At 40.9% G+C, this 17,495-nt stretch overlaps 2 protein-coding genes across 6 annotated transcripts; one reads left to right on the top strand and one right to left on the bottom strand.

The window, feature by feature from the left end:
- The first annotated feature begins 1,071 nt into the window (after nucleotides 1-1,071).
- On the top strand, nucleotides 1,072-5,203 carry slc25a47b (solute carrier family 25 member 47b). The gene is made up of 6 exons (XM_056295595.1): nucleotides 1,072-1,368; nucleotides 1,592-1,635; nucleotides 1,738-1,809; nucleotides 2,302-2,484; nucleotides 3,148-3,415; nucleotides 3,660-5,203. Exons 1-6 carry the CDS (start codon nucleotides 1,332-1,334, stop codon nucleotides 3,935-3,937), a joined length of 882 nt encoding a protein of 293 aa, XP_056151570.1. The 5' UTR covers nucleotides 1,072-1,331; the 3' UTR covers nucleotides 3,938-5,203.
- A 6,514-nt stretch (nucleotides 5,204-11,717) lies between these two features.
- On the bottom strand, nucleotides 11,718-17,450 carry LOC130126342 (tryptophan--tRNA ligase, cytoplasmic). Of its 5 annotated transcripts, none has more exons than XM_056295816.1 (11): nucleotides 17,225-17,450; nucleotides 16,800-16,946; nucleotides 16,469-16,682; nucleotides 16,231-16,339; nucleotides 15,506-15,625; nucleotides 15,155-15,337; nucleotides 14,298-14,398; nucleotides 13,931-14,043; nucleotides 13,631-13,804; nucleotides 12,616-12,756; nucleotides 11,718-12,481 (listed from the first exon to the last, which is right to left on the bottom strand). In XM_056295816.1, the coding sequence occupies exons 2-11, from the start codon at nucleotides 16,905-16,907 to the stop codon at nucleotides 12,323-12,325; spliced, it is 1,422 nt and encodes a 473-aa protein (XP_056151791.1). In that variant the 5' UTR covers nucleotides 16,908-16,946; nucleotides 17,225-17,450; the 3' UTR covers nucleotides 11,718-12,322. The 5 variants fall into 5 exon arrangements, with proteins under 5 accessions (XP_056151791.1, XP_056151790.1, XP_056151794.1 ...); XM_056295815.1 differs by having other exon boundaries at nucleotides 16,800-16,917; XM_056295819.1 differs by having other exon boundaries at nucleotides 16,841-16,917.
- Nucleotides 17,451-17,495: the final 45 nt, after the last annotated feature.

Genomic DNA, 17,495 nt, shown 5'->3' with positions numbered 1-17,495 from the left:
GCCATCAGCAATCTACTTGTTTGTTGTTTCATGCATGACCCCGGATGTAGTAGGGTTGTTACAGGCTTCTTCACGTGTCTGTCATTTATTCATACATTCAGACAAACACTGGTCAGAGCAGAAACTTTTTGCACTATTTGAAATGTGTGATGAAAAGACATGACATCAGTCAGGTTCTTCGTGCTTTTATAGTGCTGTATACTGCTAAAATGAAAATTAATAATACCTAGAAATTCAAAAAGGAACACGTGCAATTTAAGTAACTAAAAATCTGTTGCCATCGTACAATGCTGTGGCTGCAAACATTCCCAGATCCTCTGTGAATAGTACACATGGCCATTAAAACTCTAGTTAATGGTCACGCCTATTTGCATATGAAACCGATCGTTGGTTTCGGTCGTTGTGCAACTGTAATGTTTATAAGGGTGGGGATACCTGCAGTCAGTTGAGACTGAAGGGGTCACTTAGATGACCGATGAAACGTTTATCTCAATAAACGTTGTGTCCTGATGAACCGATTCTTTCTCTGATGAAAAGAGGAGGTTTTGACAGGCACAGTCCCATAATCCCTTTAAATGTCAATATGCGCAGCCTGCCCGCTCCATCTCAAATGCATGCTTTTGTGTGAGTGTGCGTGCGTGCGTGCGTGTGTGTGTGTGTGTGTGTGTGTGTGTGAGAGAGAGAGAGAGAGAGAGAGAGAGAGAGAGAGAGAGAGAGAGAGCGCGCGCGAGAGCGAGCCGCTGAAGGATTTAAAGCATATTTATTTAAGTGACCTGAAGAGGTCACCTAGATGAGTGACGAAACATATCTGTCAATAAACGTTGTATCCAGATGAACCGATTCAACCTTCTTTGACATATTTGAATTGTTGTAATTTCTTTTCATTGAATTTGATCATATTTTTCCACTTCCTCTCCATTCTGATTTGATTATTTTCGGTACCATCGACACATGTGGATAGAGTAATTCCCTAGTTGTTGTTGCACTACGAGCCAAAAAGAGAGTAACACAACACTGTGCACGTTTTAACGTTTGACAGGTGACGTCAGCGGGGTTTTTTTTCTCCCGACGTACAGGCGTCCCAGTCCTTGCGCTGTGGGTCGTTTACTGTCATTTTAATTACTGAAAGATAATCTCTCGTACCCTACACATCGTAGGATAGTATTAATATTAATCGTCGTTTTGTCAAAAAGTGGGATTATCTGGGCCAATGTTTTTGACGTCGGAAGGTGAAAGTGACAGGCTGTCTTGTTAGTTCGCTTTTAACAAAACTAGAAGCCTGCCAGCTGAATGAAACCTCACTATTTGCCTGAGATTGACGCAGAGAAAGGATGCATTTCGCCGATTTCCTCGCTGGCTCTGTAGGAGGTAAACTATAATCACACTTGGATTATAAAGTGGAGGCATGTCCAGGAAAAAAATCGTAATTTTACAGTTTGCAGCTAGCCACGATACAGAATGATGTATTATTGCTCAACATTAATCACTCGATATTTCCTAGCGACATCCCGCTCCATGTCCTACCTGAACTAGCCTGTTTATTACGTAATCCGGTACTAAAGTGGTCCAATCTGATCCTTGCTTTTTCGAGGGGCATTTGGTGTGGCGGTTGGGTACCCACTGGACACGGTTAAGGTATGAGTATAAAATGCGGATTTTTCACTACATGAACTTTATTAGTTATATGTCACTGGGAGTCCGAATCAATGTTTTCTCTTTTGTTAAACTGCCACATAGGTGAGGATACAAACTCAAAACAAGTACAGGGGAGTTTGGCATTGTATCCGCTCCACATGCAAGTCTGAAGGGGTAAGTCCTTTACACTTAGTCTGTATCACCTTGATGTGTGGGAAAAACTAAATTTATTATTTAGTTTTATTAATCGAGCATTAGGGAGGGGGCAGGACATTATTAGTAGTAACCTCCTCCTGCTCCTTTTCAAACGTGTATTTGTTAGAGTCTCTATTGAGAATTTTTTGTTGAATTCTTCTGGTTTTATTTTTTAATTTGTTTTGTCTTTTTTGTTTTGTTTATACTTGATAATTTTTTTCTTATATTTTACATGTTTGAAATAAAGACATCTGGTTTGATCACCTGATTTTTTCAACTTTGTTGTGTTGTTTTGACTTCTTGTGTCACCAAATCATTGGCTATACGGTATCCATCTCTGCATGCTCTGTATTTTATCTTCTTGTCTTTTTCCCTGTTGATCTCTCTCTCACACACACAAACACACAGCTGCCCACTCAGTCTCCAACAGTATTACATGTAAGCCAACTGTGTAAACCTTTCCTCCCCTAGGTGAATGGCTTCTACAAGGGCATGTCCATGCCTATCACAACAGTGTCCCTCAGTTCTTCTGTGGTTTTTGGGACCTACAGGAATGTTCTTCAGTGCCTCTGTCAAATTCGACATGGAAGTCTTGATGCCCGACCCGCCAAACTGGACATCTTTCTCTCAGGGTTGGCTGGAGGAGTTGCACAGGTATTTTCTACTTTGGCTACATATGATAACATAAGCTACAATTACCCTTATTTTTACCCTGTTTTTTTTTCTTTTTTAAATTTTTCTAATCTGATTTTATAGATTGGATATTATGAGATCACATACCTGTATGTCCACAGTTTGTCTGAAAATGGGTCCCATGCTTCTCGTATAACTATTTACATATGTTCTTTCTCCCTCTGAATATCTTGCTTGTATATACAACAAGGTTGGATTGCATCAATCTATGTTCTGATAGAATTTTTTTTTTTGCAAAATAGGCCTACATCCTAAAAAAAAATCTTGTCATGATCATGAGGCATTGCAGTGTGTAGGCCTATTGTGTTTATTAATGCCTAAGTGTGTTTATGTTTTATGTTCTCCAATATTATAGCTAGTCTTTGTGATGGAAAATCCAGTTGGTTGCAAGCCCCTCATGAATACGTCAGTGACAATCAACTGGTAGTTGTAATACACAATTACACCAGCACAACGTGTTTTTTACCAACATCTGTGTGATCATTCATGGAACAATATGTAATACAAACTTCAGATGTTTTCCAACCTATCTCAGAGTATTACTTTTCACCATCATTCTTCAGCCCTATTTGTTCAGATTCTTAATCCCCTGTCTCATGCTCTGTCTCCTATTCATCTCATCAGGTATCAGTTATGTCTCCAGCTGACATAGTGAAGGTGCGTCTGCAATGCCAGGTGGTTCCCTATAAAGGATTCTCCGCAGAGGCCCCAAAGCCAAAGTACCGTGGCCCCATCCACTGTCTGATGACTATTGCCCGTGAGGAAGGAGTTCTAGGGCTGTACAAGGGAGCCCAGGCCCTGGCTCTGAGAGATGGACCCTCTTTTGCCACTTACTTTACTACCTACAACATTATCTGTGAACGGCTTACAGCTCCAGGGCAAACCCACCCAGGTAAATGAATTCACACCATATCTGCTTATACATTATTCCCATTACTTGTATCAGATATAATCAGAGAATAAGAATGGGAAGTTAGGGACCCAAAGTATTGCTGTTATTTAAAGCTGCAGTTGAGTGGGAATTTGTTTTTTTACTAAGGAATGTTTGTAGAAACTGAAAGGGGGAGACATTTCATAGAAATTATGGCATGAATGACACTGTATCTTAAACATCAAAATAAAATTTGCAATCCTAGAGTGGATAGTGGTCCTGCTGGCAGGAGGTCTCTCAGGTATATGTGGCTGGTTTATTGGCACACCCATGGACCTGATCAAAGCTCGTCTCCAGATGGACTGGATGGGGGAGAGGAGATACCGGGGCTTTTTTCACTGCATTACCAGCTCCGTACGCTCTGAGGGGCCCGGTGTCCTCTTCAAGGGACTGAGTCTTAACTGCATACGTGCCTTCCCTGTCAACATGTCAGTGTTTGCAATGTATGAAGTAGTGATTCGCCTTTTGAAACCATCAGCTTAATGTTATAAGTTTTTGGACATTTATTCTTCTTAGAAATGCAAGTGTGCCAATTTTTTTTTTGTTTTTTGAACACAGTATGTCTCACCAGGAGGTAATTGATATGATACATATGAAGGGATGGCTTTGTTTATGATTTCTAATCTCTGGAGGCATGGCAGAGGAAGTTTGCAAAGGAAGCAGTGCTGATATTGTACACTTTAATATTTGTGTGGGAGCAGGAAAGTTTTCTAAATAAGGAAAATGGATTCATATACAATATTTTTTCTGATTCTTTTAAGTGCTGGTGTGTGAATTTGATGATATTTTTTTCCCCTGGAGATGCTATATTTTTTAAATTGCTATTTTCATTGTAGAGGTACCCAGCAAAGGACTCTTTGATGGAATATTCCAGGTACTGTACAATATCTGAACTATGTAAAGTATTTCAAGGAAACTACCTTCCTTGCAAACGTAACATTCTTCTTATAACACAGAGGCATACAATGCAGTCTTTTAATGGACCACGATTACCACATTTCGGTTGACAAACCAAACCCTTTAACACTACAGAATAGTTGATACTAAACGGTTTATGAAAATATATTTAAGTGGTGATGTTTTTTGTTGCTTTTTGTTTTTGAAGTGAGAAACTGGGGTATATCTATATTCTATGTTTTGGAAACCCCTAAAGTCTGACATTGTGAAATTGTCTTTGCAAGACATTTCAATTTTAGGGTTCTGCACTACCACATGGAATTGATAATATTACTAATTTTTACTTGATATTATTTTGCATGTATCAGTGTTGCAATTTGTGATCATGTGTCTTTTTCACAAGGCAGCATAAGAAACTACTGTTATCTCAAGGGGCCATCTGTCTTCAGATCTCCTGGATGTGAGTTTTGCTGGATTGAACAATGTCATTTTTGAAACCTACCTCTGTGAAACAGCATTTTAATTAGGACCACCTCGTGTAGTTCTGGCCCCAGAGACATGGCAGCATCATTTCAACTCTCACTTACAGAAGGCAGTCCATATTCTGAATTGACTAATGATCAAACCTTTTCAACAATGATTTTAATACCTCATTTTTACTAGCCTAATTGTTTCTAAGCGACAGTGTTGACATTTGCTGAGGTGTAGTATTTTATCAAGAATAGGCACCTGATCAGGGAACAAATGAATGAGTGAAACATGATTTTAAGTTCTAACTTGCACACGTTCTGCTGGAGATTTTATTGTAAAAATGTATGGTGATTTTAAAGGTACATGGTATTTATTTGCAAATGTTCACATTAATTTATTACTGAATAAAAATGTTTGCAAATATAAGGTAATAGTCATTTTTTACTCACTTGAAGGTTAGTTCATCTGAGCTGAAACCAAAAACCCACATGTCAGTCAATGTTAGAGGAATATTTTATACGGTTGTGTATTCATTCAACAGATTCAGCATGGGGGTCTTTTTCTGCTGAAATGATGTTACGTCTATTTTTTTAGGCCAAGTAATGTTTAATCAGTGATCAGATTATGGCCCCAATTAGGCCTCTTTATAGAACAACAAGATTAACATGTAAAGTTTTAAATTTTGGCTGACAACACAGGATATCCGGGTCGAATCCCCATGTTACCTAGGGCTTGGTCGGGCTGCAGACACAATCGACCGTGTCTGTGGGTGGGAAGCCGGATGTGGGTACGTATCCTGGTCGCTGCACTAGCGCCTCCTCTGGTCGGTCGGGGCGCCTGTTCAGAGGGGAGGGGGAATAGCGTGATCCCCCGGTGAAACTCCTCACTGTCAGGTGAAAAGAAGCGGCTGGCGACTCCACGTGTATCGGAGGAGGCATGTGGTAGTCTGCAGCCCTCCCCGGATAGGCAGAGGGGGTAGAGCAGTGACCGGGACGGCTCGGAAGTGTGGGGTAAATTGGCCGGTTACAATTGGGGAGAAAAGGGAGGATTTCTTTTTCTTTCTTTTTTTTGCCGACAAAAGAATGTATACCACGTAAGTAAATAAGTAATATTTATTTATACAGTGTTGAAATTGCAGGAAAGTAGAGACGGACAATTTCTCTCACTGACTACACGAACGCGTGTCATTTATTCTTCCGTACAAAAATCAACCGAGCGAGCAACATGGCGCTGCCCCAACCAATCAACGTCGTAGTTCACCTTGTTAACCAAGAAACACTTTCTTAAAGTAACCAGAACCGATTATGGGGAATTATGTCCATAGAGTCCGTTACAATAGCACCTTTTAGACAGTCAAATAGACAGTCAAAGTGCTTAAAAAAACTTTTTTTTTTAAAAGAGAGTTACATAAAATAATAACAAGCAATGCACAAATTAAATAAAGACTAAACAAAAGCATGATGCTTTTCAAAACTGAGTCAACAGATTACAAAGCCAAGGGGAGAGTGTTCTACAGTTTAGGGGCAACTACTGTGAAAGCTCGACCTGCCTTGGTTTGGAGCCTGGTACGAGGTACAGACAGTATACATTTATCAGAGGACCTCAGTGATCTGGATGTTGCGTAGGGGCAAATTAGATCAGTGATTTAGGATGGTGCCCAACCATGCAAATCTCTATAGGTAATCACTAAAACGTTAAATGTAATCCTATATGATGTTTATTTTATGCTATATGATGCTTACTTTTTTAATCTTTGACTATGCTATTGTAGCGAACTCAGGGGGGCAGTCTGAGAACCTCCGCAGCCGGGACGCGAACTTGTGTATTCCGCACCGCGGGCGACAACGTTAACCGGATGGACACGTGTCTACTTATCCGTGCACGTTACACAATTAAATAATTGCCATGACACTAGGGAAAACAAGGTCAGAAAAGACCTGCACATTCCCAAGTCTCCAACATAGCGCTGCAGTGCTGGGACATGAGATTCACTGGGCTGGAGAGCTGGCTGGACTGAAGTTTGTACAGGAGCAGGGGGCTAGGCGGGGGCCGGGGCTTTGTGGACTGCAGAGGAAAGATGTGTGGTAACCTGGTTCAGTTGATGTCCAATCTGGGCCACGTTGGTCGAGAGTGACTTGAGGGTTTCCACGAAATCACAAAGGGCCTGGTCATGTTGTCCCACGAGGGCGTTCTGGGTGGTGAGAGCTTGACGGAAGTGGTCCAGGTCCCCGGGTACTGCCGACTCCACTTCTTCTTTCCATTGCCTTGGTCACGGGCACAGACAGGAGTATTAACCCTAGCATGCATGTCGTTTGATGGTGGGAGGAAACCGGAGAAAATGCCACATAGAAAGGACCTGCGGCCTGGGGTTCAAACCCAAGACCTTCTTGCTGATTTCTTAAAAAGAGTGGGATTCCTGGAATACTACCAGGATTAATAACCGTTAAGCCTCACTTGGTGAAGATGAAGGCGATGAGTTGTCCAACATGCATGGCCTCTGAAGTGGTAGAAGGTAGAAGGACCCATGTTGCTCATATTCGTCCAGCACCCGTTGCACATCCCTGCAAAACAGAACAAAAAGAGAAAAATAAAATTCAACGTCTGTTTCCCATGAAGACTGTGTAAGGCGGATATACTTATGACTCACACTTCTGCACCTCTGCAATCATTTACTCCCCTAAGTCTTCTCCTGGATTTCCACCTTGCTGTGGTGGAGAAGCTTGCGTGTACCAATGATCCCAAGAGCTATGCCATCCGGAGCTTGGCTCCTGGTAGGGTCATCTAAGGTGGATAGATCAAGGAGGGGTTCCAGATGAAGTGCGATCCAACAAAGACTTCAACGGCGGAACTAGCAGAAGATGTCTTTAGGTCACAAGATAGATAGATAGATAGATAATTTTATTAGCCACACGACCAAGGCCAGTGGAATTTGTTTTTGGTACACTTTACATTTTACACTCTGCAGCACAATACATACATGGACAACAACAGACACTCCACATATTATCACAAACAATACAGTTACACAATAACAGAAATAAACATAGGCATACAGGTGGTATTTACGCCAGTGGTGTGTGAGGAGGGACTATAGAGAGGAATTCAGAGTCCTTATGGCTAGGGGAAAAAAACTGTGAAGCATTTAGTCTTGGTTGACAGCAGCAGTGAAGGTGGATGAAGGCTGCAACAGAGGTTGTCCTGAATCATCTTGGTTCTCCATGCCATTGGACTCTGGCCATCACCTGCCAAGGACTATGTGGTGGCTGCAGGCGCATCAGCCACTCCACATAAAAAGCTGTCACGTGCAGGCATCCTCCCATTATGTGGCTCTAGGATCGGCCTCTACACCCACCTGAGGACCCAAAGGGAGGATGGTCATACTCGACCCCAAGTGACCGCCGATGATGATGAGTCCCATTAGTAAACACACCTACTCACATAGCTACTTCAAGAAACCCACAGCGACACTAACCCACAGTGACAAACGGTGGCCCTTTTTCAACTTCCTGTTCCACTTCATTCCCATTTCAAGGAAAAAGAGATCACAGTCACCCACCCACAGTCACCCACCCACAAAGTCAGGAGTGATGAAATATTTATGATTGTTTCCTCAGCTGATCCGTGTGAGAAGAAGATCCCTCTCCGTAGGAAGCAGTTTGGTCTCTGTCCTGAGATTATTTCTATTCTGCCTACCAGCTCATTGTCAGTCTTGCTGCTGCCAAATCTCACCGCGGGATGACACACAGTTCACACAATGCACTTACCATTAATTCCAATTACATTTAACATTGACAACATCACCCAGCTTCATTCATACTGTGGCTCATACTGAGGAGTCATCTTTCACGTTGTTTGACGTTTAAAGATTATTTTTAAAGACCCATGAGTTTGTCATAATCGACTCCCTTGATGCTAAGCGGTTTGGTCTCTGTCCTGGGACTATTTCTGTTCTGTCTACCAGCTCATTGTCAATCTTGCCGTTGCCAAATCTCACCGAGGGATGACACACATACTTCACACAATGCAGTCATCATTAATTCCAATTATATGTAACCTTGACAACATCACCCAGCTTCATTCATACTGTGGCTCATACTGAGGAGTCATCTCTCATATTGTTTGAAGTTTAAAGATTTTTTTAGAGACCTACGAGTTTGTCATAATCGACTCCCTTGACGCTGGAGGTGGAAATGTTGCACAGGTCAACCATGTCCTCCTCATCAGCACCACCAGCTGATGTCATGATCCTTATCATGGACGGCGACAGAACTTTCTGATGGCGGACATCCTGGTGCATTGTCCTGACCTGTCGTCAGTTTGTGGTCCACTTTCAGCTTTTGCAGTAGCTGGAGAGCAGCACCGATGTCTGCCTAGGAAGGGAGACCACTGATGAGGGAGACAAATATCCCAGTGACAGGAGTGCTGTATCACGTCACATGTGCTGGTCACATTACTGGTGATGCTGTTTAATTGGCATGAAAGTAGTGATTAAGAAATGAGTAATAAGGCACTTAAAAGATTTTACATCACTGGTCAGCTATCAGCAGATAGCTTAAAAATATTAGTAACTGCCTGATTAATATGTTTGGGATGTCATATCGCTTTCCTGTTTTTTTCTATCTAAAGTCAACCTCCTCTTAAAAGTACTTACCAGACTAGATTTAGACCAATATATTTGCCCTAACCATTAATTAGTATCTAAACGTATTATCACCTATTGTTAATAACTGTTTAAAACGTATACGATGGGTGTTAATATATATATTTAGCAGTTTTATAACAAGTATGTTTTAAGAGCTTATAAGTGCCCTATTGCTCATTTATTAATCATTATTAGTGGCTGTTCATAAAATGTAACCATATTATTCATTAATGGTACATCTTCTTCAATCAGAGTGAAAGTGTAGACTAGACATATGTATATTGCAAAGAAAGAATTAATTAGTTTTTTTCTTACTTTGTGGGTAAAGGTAAACTATTTTATATATTTATCTTAATGTGTCACATGTTGCTTTTGAGCTTACTATTAGACTGGTGTGAACACTGAGCGCAACCATTTGATTAAGATGCTCTGAATAATTACCAACACTGTAGCCAAATCACATAACAACATAATCCAGAAAACATGTTTACAAAAAGACAGAAATGCAATTTCTCTGTGGTCCTAAGGAAAAGGAAGATTGATCCAAGAGTATGACGTGATCGACAGTCTATTTGTATCATAAAAAAGTAGAAATTATCTACTTTTATCATCTTGACAAAACATCAAAAGTGAAGCAGACTAGTGATATTGACTGAACAACCAATGTGCATATTTTAGGTTGTATGTCTTATTACTTTGGCGTCCATGAAAGACAAAACTTTTTTTTTGTTGCTCTACTTGGTTCAGAGGGTATACACTGACTTCCAGATTTGTTTTAAGCCTTTTTTTTAAGATTTGTTTAAGTTATTTTAAGGCGGGAAGATGGTGGCGCGAATTTATCTTTGCGGCAGTCTCACCCAGTACCGTCCATGCAGTATCTTTGTCTGTGTCTGCATCTAAGTTGTCTTCGATCGATGGCTAAGAGAGCTGGCGCTGGATCGGCTGGGAGAGCTTGGTCTGCTGCGACCTGTGGGCCCAGGGACCATGACTCTGCCCGGAGCTGCGACCGAAGAGGAAGCACTGAGGGCAGTCTGACAGGACGTGGAAGCGGGGCAGGCTAAACAAACTGATAGCCCATGCAGAACACCGAGGGCGGTCTGGCGGTGGCCTCGCCTAGTGTTGACTCTTGGTGTCGTCATGTGGAGTGCAGGGAGGTGTGTCGAGGGTGTCTGGCTGGGAGAGCTGGCATTGGACCGGCTGGGGTAGCCTGGTCTGCTGCATCTGGTGGGCCCAAAGACCACGGCCCTGCCTGGAGCTGTGCCCAAAGAGGAGGCACCGAGAGCGGTCTGACAGGACGCGGAAGCAGCGCAGGCTAAGCTAACTGCTAGCCCATGCAGACCGGCAGTTCCAACAGTCATCCTAGTTGGCGTTCGCTCTCTTGGACAGTAAAACAAATTTTTTTTTTTGTACATGTTGGATATGTTTTTGTATTTTTTTTTTTTGTAGTTTGGATGTGTTTTTGTCTTTGTGTTGCACTGCTGTGAGCTGGGGGAAATATTTAATTTCATGTACATAAGTGCGTGAAATGAAATGACAAATAAATGTTTCTGATTCCTGAAGTCCTTACTTTATCAGCTCTCGCCATTTCCAAGGTCTTCATTTTGGTTTCTTTAATCTCCAGTTTCTCAAATAACTCCATCAGGCTCATGTCACGTCCTTTGTCCTGTGCCAGAAACTGGTTGATCTGAATGTATAAAAGGGACTTCAAGGTACTTGGCGGTTTTCTCTCTTCCAGTTGTCTGGATCCAGGTTAGAAGTTCATAGTGGACTAAACCAAGGGTGTCCGCCCTTTATGAAGAAAGGCAATGTTTCCTACTGGGAAACACACTTCAGATACTTCCCTTAATATAATTCCATGTTCATATTATTTACATTATTTCCGGACTCCAAATTTTGTAACTAAGACATAGGCTTACCATTATGCATTTTCCATATGAGGCAAAAAGTGTGTCAAGTATTTTATATTACCACTGGTGACAACTGTAACCATAGTGTGAATAATGTGTTATTGTAAAATTCAGCATGTGTAAGGATTTCTGCAATGTCTGAAGGAAGGCAAAAACATTTAACACAGAAATAGTTTACTTACTGAAAAAAGTTGTGCAATTTTAAAATGAGCTATCTTAATATTAAGAGTAATCGGAAAGCTGTTGATGGAGACAGGATGCAAAAAGAGACTTCCTTCTTAAACCCATGCTGTCACAGGGATGAGATGCTGTGCCATTAGATGGATTCAACAGATTCAATTTAAGTCATGTCAGTTTTATTTGTATAGCCCAATATCACAAATTTGCCTCAAGGGGCTTTACAGCAACACACCATTCTGTCTTTAGACCCTCACATCGGATAAGGAACAACTCCCTAAAAAACCCTTTAACAGGGAGAAAAAATAGGAAGAAACCTCAGGAAATGCAAAAGAGGGCTCTCTCTCTCTCAAGAATTTAGACATTTCCTTCACAATGAATCTTAATTTATTAAACTCTGAGGCAATTTTGGGGCCCAATGGGGTTCACATGTATTCTGGAAGCAGTCATTCACTTACCAACACTTCATAGATACAAACATATGCATTAGGTTCAATTTGACACATTGTCAAATGAATGTTTCTGGCAACATGTTGCATGTATGTGTGTACAATGCCAGGCTTAGTTTTTACACAGAGGTGCACATGACGTTATTAACATTTACATTTTCCTGAAGTCCTAGTGCAAGCTGTATTCCTGGGGGGAGATTGCATCCATACCAAATTCAAACATCAATAATTCTGGATGGGGAAACAAGCTGGATTAGTATTGATACAGTATTTGCATTGATTTTACGAATGTGATTAATTTTGACAGCTCAAATGCGTTGATGGGCTAGAAATTGAACTTTAAAGGCCTGGGGGTCATAAACTGTTTGACTGTCTCATCTGTTACTTTTTTGCGTTTCTCTTGGTGCTCAGCAATCATTGGCTGCAGAGTCTCAATCAAAATCTTCTTCAGCTCGCCTGTTAGCAGATTTCCACTGGCATAGTCCTACGGATGCCGAGAACGGGTGGGAAGGGGGTTGGAGGGAAATCAAGTAGATGTGAAGGGGAGGGGGGGAGAGATTACATGAAGAAACAATCAATGTTGAGGAAAAAAAAATACTCTCATCTCTGCACCCTTACCTGTCTGATCTTCTCCAGCTTTTCATCGTCTTCCAGGAAGAAGGTCAGGTACATGAAGGAAACATCTACGTCTGGGTTACCACCATACTTCCTGTGTTCTTCCACAGTGTCTTTTCCACCCGAGAAGGCATACTTATTTACCTGTGGGTGACAGCAAAACAAATGCCAGGGAATTAGTCATGAGAAAAGGCAGCTTATCATCCCACAGATTTGAAAAAGCTGAAAAAAATTTAGTGCCCACATTTAGATAATACATTTATTTTTTTATAAATGTACACATAGTTAATGTTAATTAAAAACCCATTAAATTTCAACTACGTGGGTGGCAAGGTGGCGCAGTGGTTAGCACTGTTGCCTCACAGCGAGAAGGTCCTGGGTTCGATTCCCGGCCGACCGACCAGGGTCCTTTCTCTGTGCGGAGTTTGCGTGTTCTCCCCGTTTCTGTGTGGATTTCTGCTAGGAGCTCTGACTCCCTCCCACAGTCCAAAGACATGTAAGTCGTCAGGTGACTCGGAAATACTTAAGTGCCCCTAGATGTGAATGTGTCTGTCAGTCCTGTGATGGCAAATTGTTCAGGGTGTTTCTCCGCCTTTCGCCCAATGAGCGCTGAGATAGGCTCCAGCACCCCGGGACCCTAATTAGAATAAGTGGCTAAAAAATGAATGGATGAATTTCAACTATAATAGGGCCAAACAAAGATGTGCCAGCCTGAAAGTACCTAAGACTCTGGATTTATGAGGTTTTAAGTAAAGGCCTGAAACATTGAACGCTGTCTCTACAGAGAGTTGTTTTCCAGGTCTGAGTAAATATCCTGCTGCTTCTCTGCCTGGCATTTTATTTCATTCCTAGTATGCTCTACCTGCTTTGATTATCATCTCTTCTGTAATGTTCAGATTATCACTTTTTTCATTAAAATAAATGAAATATATTTTTGTCACATACTGCTGAATGACATTTTATATCACATTCATGGTAACAAAATTCAAGCAAATCCTCTCCAAGCAGCAAACATCACCTTGTTTTTAACTTGCTTGGGCGTGTCTGTGAGGAAGATAGAAGAGTTGGGCTCACTGGCACTCATCTTGGTCTGAGCCCCCTGCAGGGCAGGAAAGAAGGTAGAGTGCAGCAGGGCCGGCTTGAGGTGACCGATCCTAGGAGCCACATCACGGGTCATCCTGAAGTAGGGGTCCTGCACAATTGGAGGGTTACATGAAAACATCATGTCACTAAGCATGAAGTTTCAGTGATACAATTGTGATTTAAATGGGGGATTACCAGTGCTGTGTTCTGTAAATAATGTAGCGTGGTAGTGAACCTGGTCTATAGCGCAGGGGATGAGACACTGGACATCCTTCCTGCCTCTGAAGATCTGTGGGAAAGAGCTACTAAAGGACGGGGCAGCCTGGATGGCAGGGAAGCTGATTTTTCCTAAGAAAGAAGTGTAAAACGTAGCTGATACCAAGCTATCTAAACAATGCTCACAATTAGCCACGTTCTATAAAAAAACATTAACACAGGAATTACATCAGGTAAGGGGAGGCAAAAAATTAGAAAATAATATTTTGCTCCATGACATACTGCATTTTTACTTTCTTTCTGCCAATTTTTTCAAGTTGAAATAAATCTAGAACGCCTCCGTATGATACAACTTTCCACCATAAATGATCAAATAATTATCTCACCAATGCAATCGCTGTCAGTGAAGCCAAAAATGCCTTTGACTTGATTGAAAGTCACATGCTTCTGGATCTTTACAACATTCCTATAGAATTCCAGAGATGACCTGGGGTAAGAAATTATGAGAAATTTAAAAGAAATCAGCAATTTGCATGAAGCAATTATTCAAAAAGGATCTTTCCTTAGACTCAGGCTCAGCTGAATGGCACACGACAGTCTGTGAACTATTTGGTGGCATCCTGCAGCATCCTGATGGTGCATTACAAGCAATCAATGTTGAATTTAACATATCAAACAGACCTGGAACAATGGAAACATGCCTGCAGGACTGTGTATGGAGGTAGGAATAACTTGGCAAAATAGAGGTTTTAACAGTTAATTACAGCAGTATTTGGTTTAAATTAGGTGTTACGACAAAGGATTGCAAAGGGCTGAAATGTAAAATTCAGTATTTTTTACACATCTATCCTCCATGTAGTCAGCTACAATGACACCACATTAGAGAGTCAAATCTCATCTCATTTTCAACACATTACTGTAAACATTTCAACTTCTTAACAAAAACCAACATGACATTACACCTTGTAATGGCTGACCTGAGAATTTTTCTTTCAGTTTTGCTCAGCTCTGCTGGGATACAAAGCCAACCAGAGCGGATTTATGTGTATTCAAGAGTTATAAAGCAGGGGCAATGGAGGGCACTAATGTGAAAAATAGTAAATTTAGTCAAGTCTGCTGAGCATAAAGGGTAGGTGGTGTTTCTGCCCAGTAAGTATTAAGAGGAATGTTGCTGAAATATATGTATCAATCTAGGAAGGCTGAGAATCACTCATTATCACAAGACCAAAGAATGGTGTTTTACCCCATGTAATCAAGGTCGGAGAAGATGAAGGTCTTGTTGACATCAAAACCACAGGCAATAATGTCTTTGGCATTCTCAACAGCAAAGCGGTGACAATCTTCTAGAGTTAGGTCCTTCCACAGATACTTCTCATCATCTGTCATTTGGATCACCAGAGGGATGTCAAACACATCCTGCAGCCACCTTGGATAAGGAGGCGGGTACCAGTTACAACTTAAATCTTACATACTGCACTTCAGTTATTCCTGTTTTGTTCAACTTCCACGCCCTTTGCCATCTTTCAAAGAATGGTTAGTGTGATTTTAACTTAGACATCTCAGTCGTATTGGTACATTTTGAGATTAGCCTCACTTGGTGAAGATGAAAGGAATAAGGTGTCCAACATGCATGGCCTCTGAGGACGGCCCTCTGCCAGTGTAAAGGTAGAATGACTTTTGCTTCTCATACGCATCCAGAACCTGGTGCATATCTCTGTCAGAAAGTAATACAGATGCAGACATGTCCATTACCAATTAATGGACAGGAGGAAGATAAATGAATTTCTTGCTCTACCTATTTCTCTCTCTCACTCCACACAGATACACACAACTAAAATAACTGAAATCTGAAAATCTGAAAAATGATTTAAAGGAAAAAAGGCGTGAGTATCCTTTAACCAGAATGATGAAATCCAAGACAGAATTTCAAACCAGATATTTTCAAGACAATGACAATGTGCCTGCTAGATTTCACTTGCACTAAGTGGCTGTTAAAACTGTGTCTCACACACATCTATTGACACATCACAAGAACAAGAAGTCATTATGATTATGAGGTCAGACTGACAAAATCTTTTACTATCAGAATCAGAATCATGTTTATTGGCCATGTGGGTTTGCACATATGTGGAATTTGACTCCAATTTGTGGCTCTCTCAGTGTGCTTAACATAGAGTAACAAGACTACACCACAACAACCTTCAGATATATACACAAGGATTGACTATATACAGGTGATATAAGAGGTGATAAAGTGCAGTAGTGCAGAGAATTTATCAGAGATTTTTAAATCTTTACCATCACTGCATTGCAGCTGACCTGTGTGAGAAGAAGATTCCTCTTCGTAGGAAGTGGTGTGGTTTCTGTCCTGAGACACACTCTATTCTGTCCACCAGTTCCTTGTCAATCTTGTTGCTTCCAAATCTCACTAAGTCAAGACATAGCACGACATGTTATATTCATATATGATAGTATCATTACATACTATACTTTACTAATATGTATTACAGCATTGTGATTCTCATGTTTGACACTGAACTATAACTCTGGCACCAACCTATAAGTTTGTCATAGTCCACTCCCTTAGCGCTGGTGGTGGAAACATTCCAAGGGTTAACTGTGTCCTCATCAGCAGTGTTTGCTGCTGGTCCATTGTCATGGACAAAATCATTTTCTGAAGGTGGACATCCTGCTTTGTAGTCCTTACCTGTCATCTGTTTGTAGTCTACTTTTAATCTAAGTAACAACTGAATAGCAGCATCAATTTCTGTCTGGGGACCAGAAAACACTGCTGTCATATGGGAGACAATATAAAGTTAGCAAATTCATATAATAATATTAGAAGAGCTGATTTTATTTAATGTGATAATCATATCACAGGTGCTTACTTTGTCAGCTTTAGCTGTTTTCAAGGTCCGGACTTTGTCACCTTGTGTTGTCAGCTTCTCATAAAGCACCATGGGACTCTCTACCCCGTCTGCTTGACATTCTGTCATCTTCCTCACACTGGACAAAACATAACGAGAAAGAAGGGACTGTATACCAGTTGATTGTCCATTATATTTTTGACAAATCCTAAATGGCAAAACACTTTAAATAAGAATTACAATGGTATTGTTGCTATTATTTCGGCTTTAACTGACCTATCGTTATGGTAAGCTAATCGAAACCATCTACCTTAACAGGTAAAACAAATGACTAGTTATCCTGATCTATACCAAGACAGTTGCTTGACAAACTTGATGAATATTTGTTTACTTAGTAAATATATTTTTTAATATTACAAAGTTACGTAATTTGCTAGGTAGCATACCGTACAATATTCTTCACTCAGTTGACAGATCACTCATTCAACTTGCATCAGCCTGTGCGAGCATGTGTTCGGTTCAAATTATTCCCAGGGAAAGCCAGCTTTATCTTCTGTTCCGTTTTGGACTCAGTAGTACACAGTCCCCGTTTTTATAACTTTATTTAAAAGTCATGTTTGGTTTTAGGTGGAAGGTCTCTCCTTGTGGTTTTAGAAAGAAGCACATTATGAAACCCAGTGATTATAATCCAGATCGATATAATGCAATTTTGGGACG

Source organism: Lampris incognitus, chromosome 16, assembly GCF_029633865.1.
Source record: "Lampris incognitus isolate fLamInc1 chromosome 16, fLamInc1.hap2, whole genome shotgun sequence".
Lineage (NCBI taxonomy): Eukaryota > Metazoa > Chordata > Actinopteri > Lampriformes > Lampridae > Lampris > Lampris incognitus.
This window is presented reverse-complemented; position numbering and strand designations above follow the sequence as displayed.

Excerpts from the sequence above, each read along its gene's own strand:
- slc25a47b (XM_056295595.1), top strand. The coding sequence starts at position 1,332 with ATGCATTTCGCCGATTTCCTCGCTGGCTCTGTAGGAG. Across the intron at positions 1,810-2,301 it reads CCACATGCAAGTCTGAAGGG|GTGAATGGCTTCTACAAGGG; the intron begins GTAAGTCCTTTA and ends TTCCTCCCCTAG. Across the intron at positions 3,416-3,659 it reads TCCAGGGCAAACCCACCCAG|AGTGGATAGTGGTCCTGCTG; the intron begins GTAAATGAATTC and ends TTGCAATCCTAG.
- LOC130126342 (XM_056295816.1), bottom strand. The coding sequence starts at position 16,907 with ATGACAGAATGTCAAGCAGACGGGGTAGAGAGTCCCATGGTGCTTTAT. Across the intron at positions 14,044-14,297 it reads CACTGACAGCGATTGCATTG|GAAAAATCAGCTTCCCTGCC; the intron begins GTGAGATAATTA and ends CTTCTTTCTTAG. Across the intron at positions 12,757-13,630 it reads CCAAGCAAGTTAAAAACAAG|GTAAATAAGTATGCCTTCTC; the intron begins GTGATGTTTGCT and ends TGTCACCCACAG.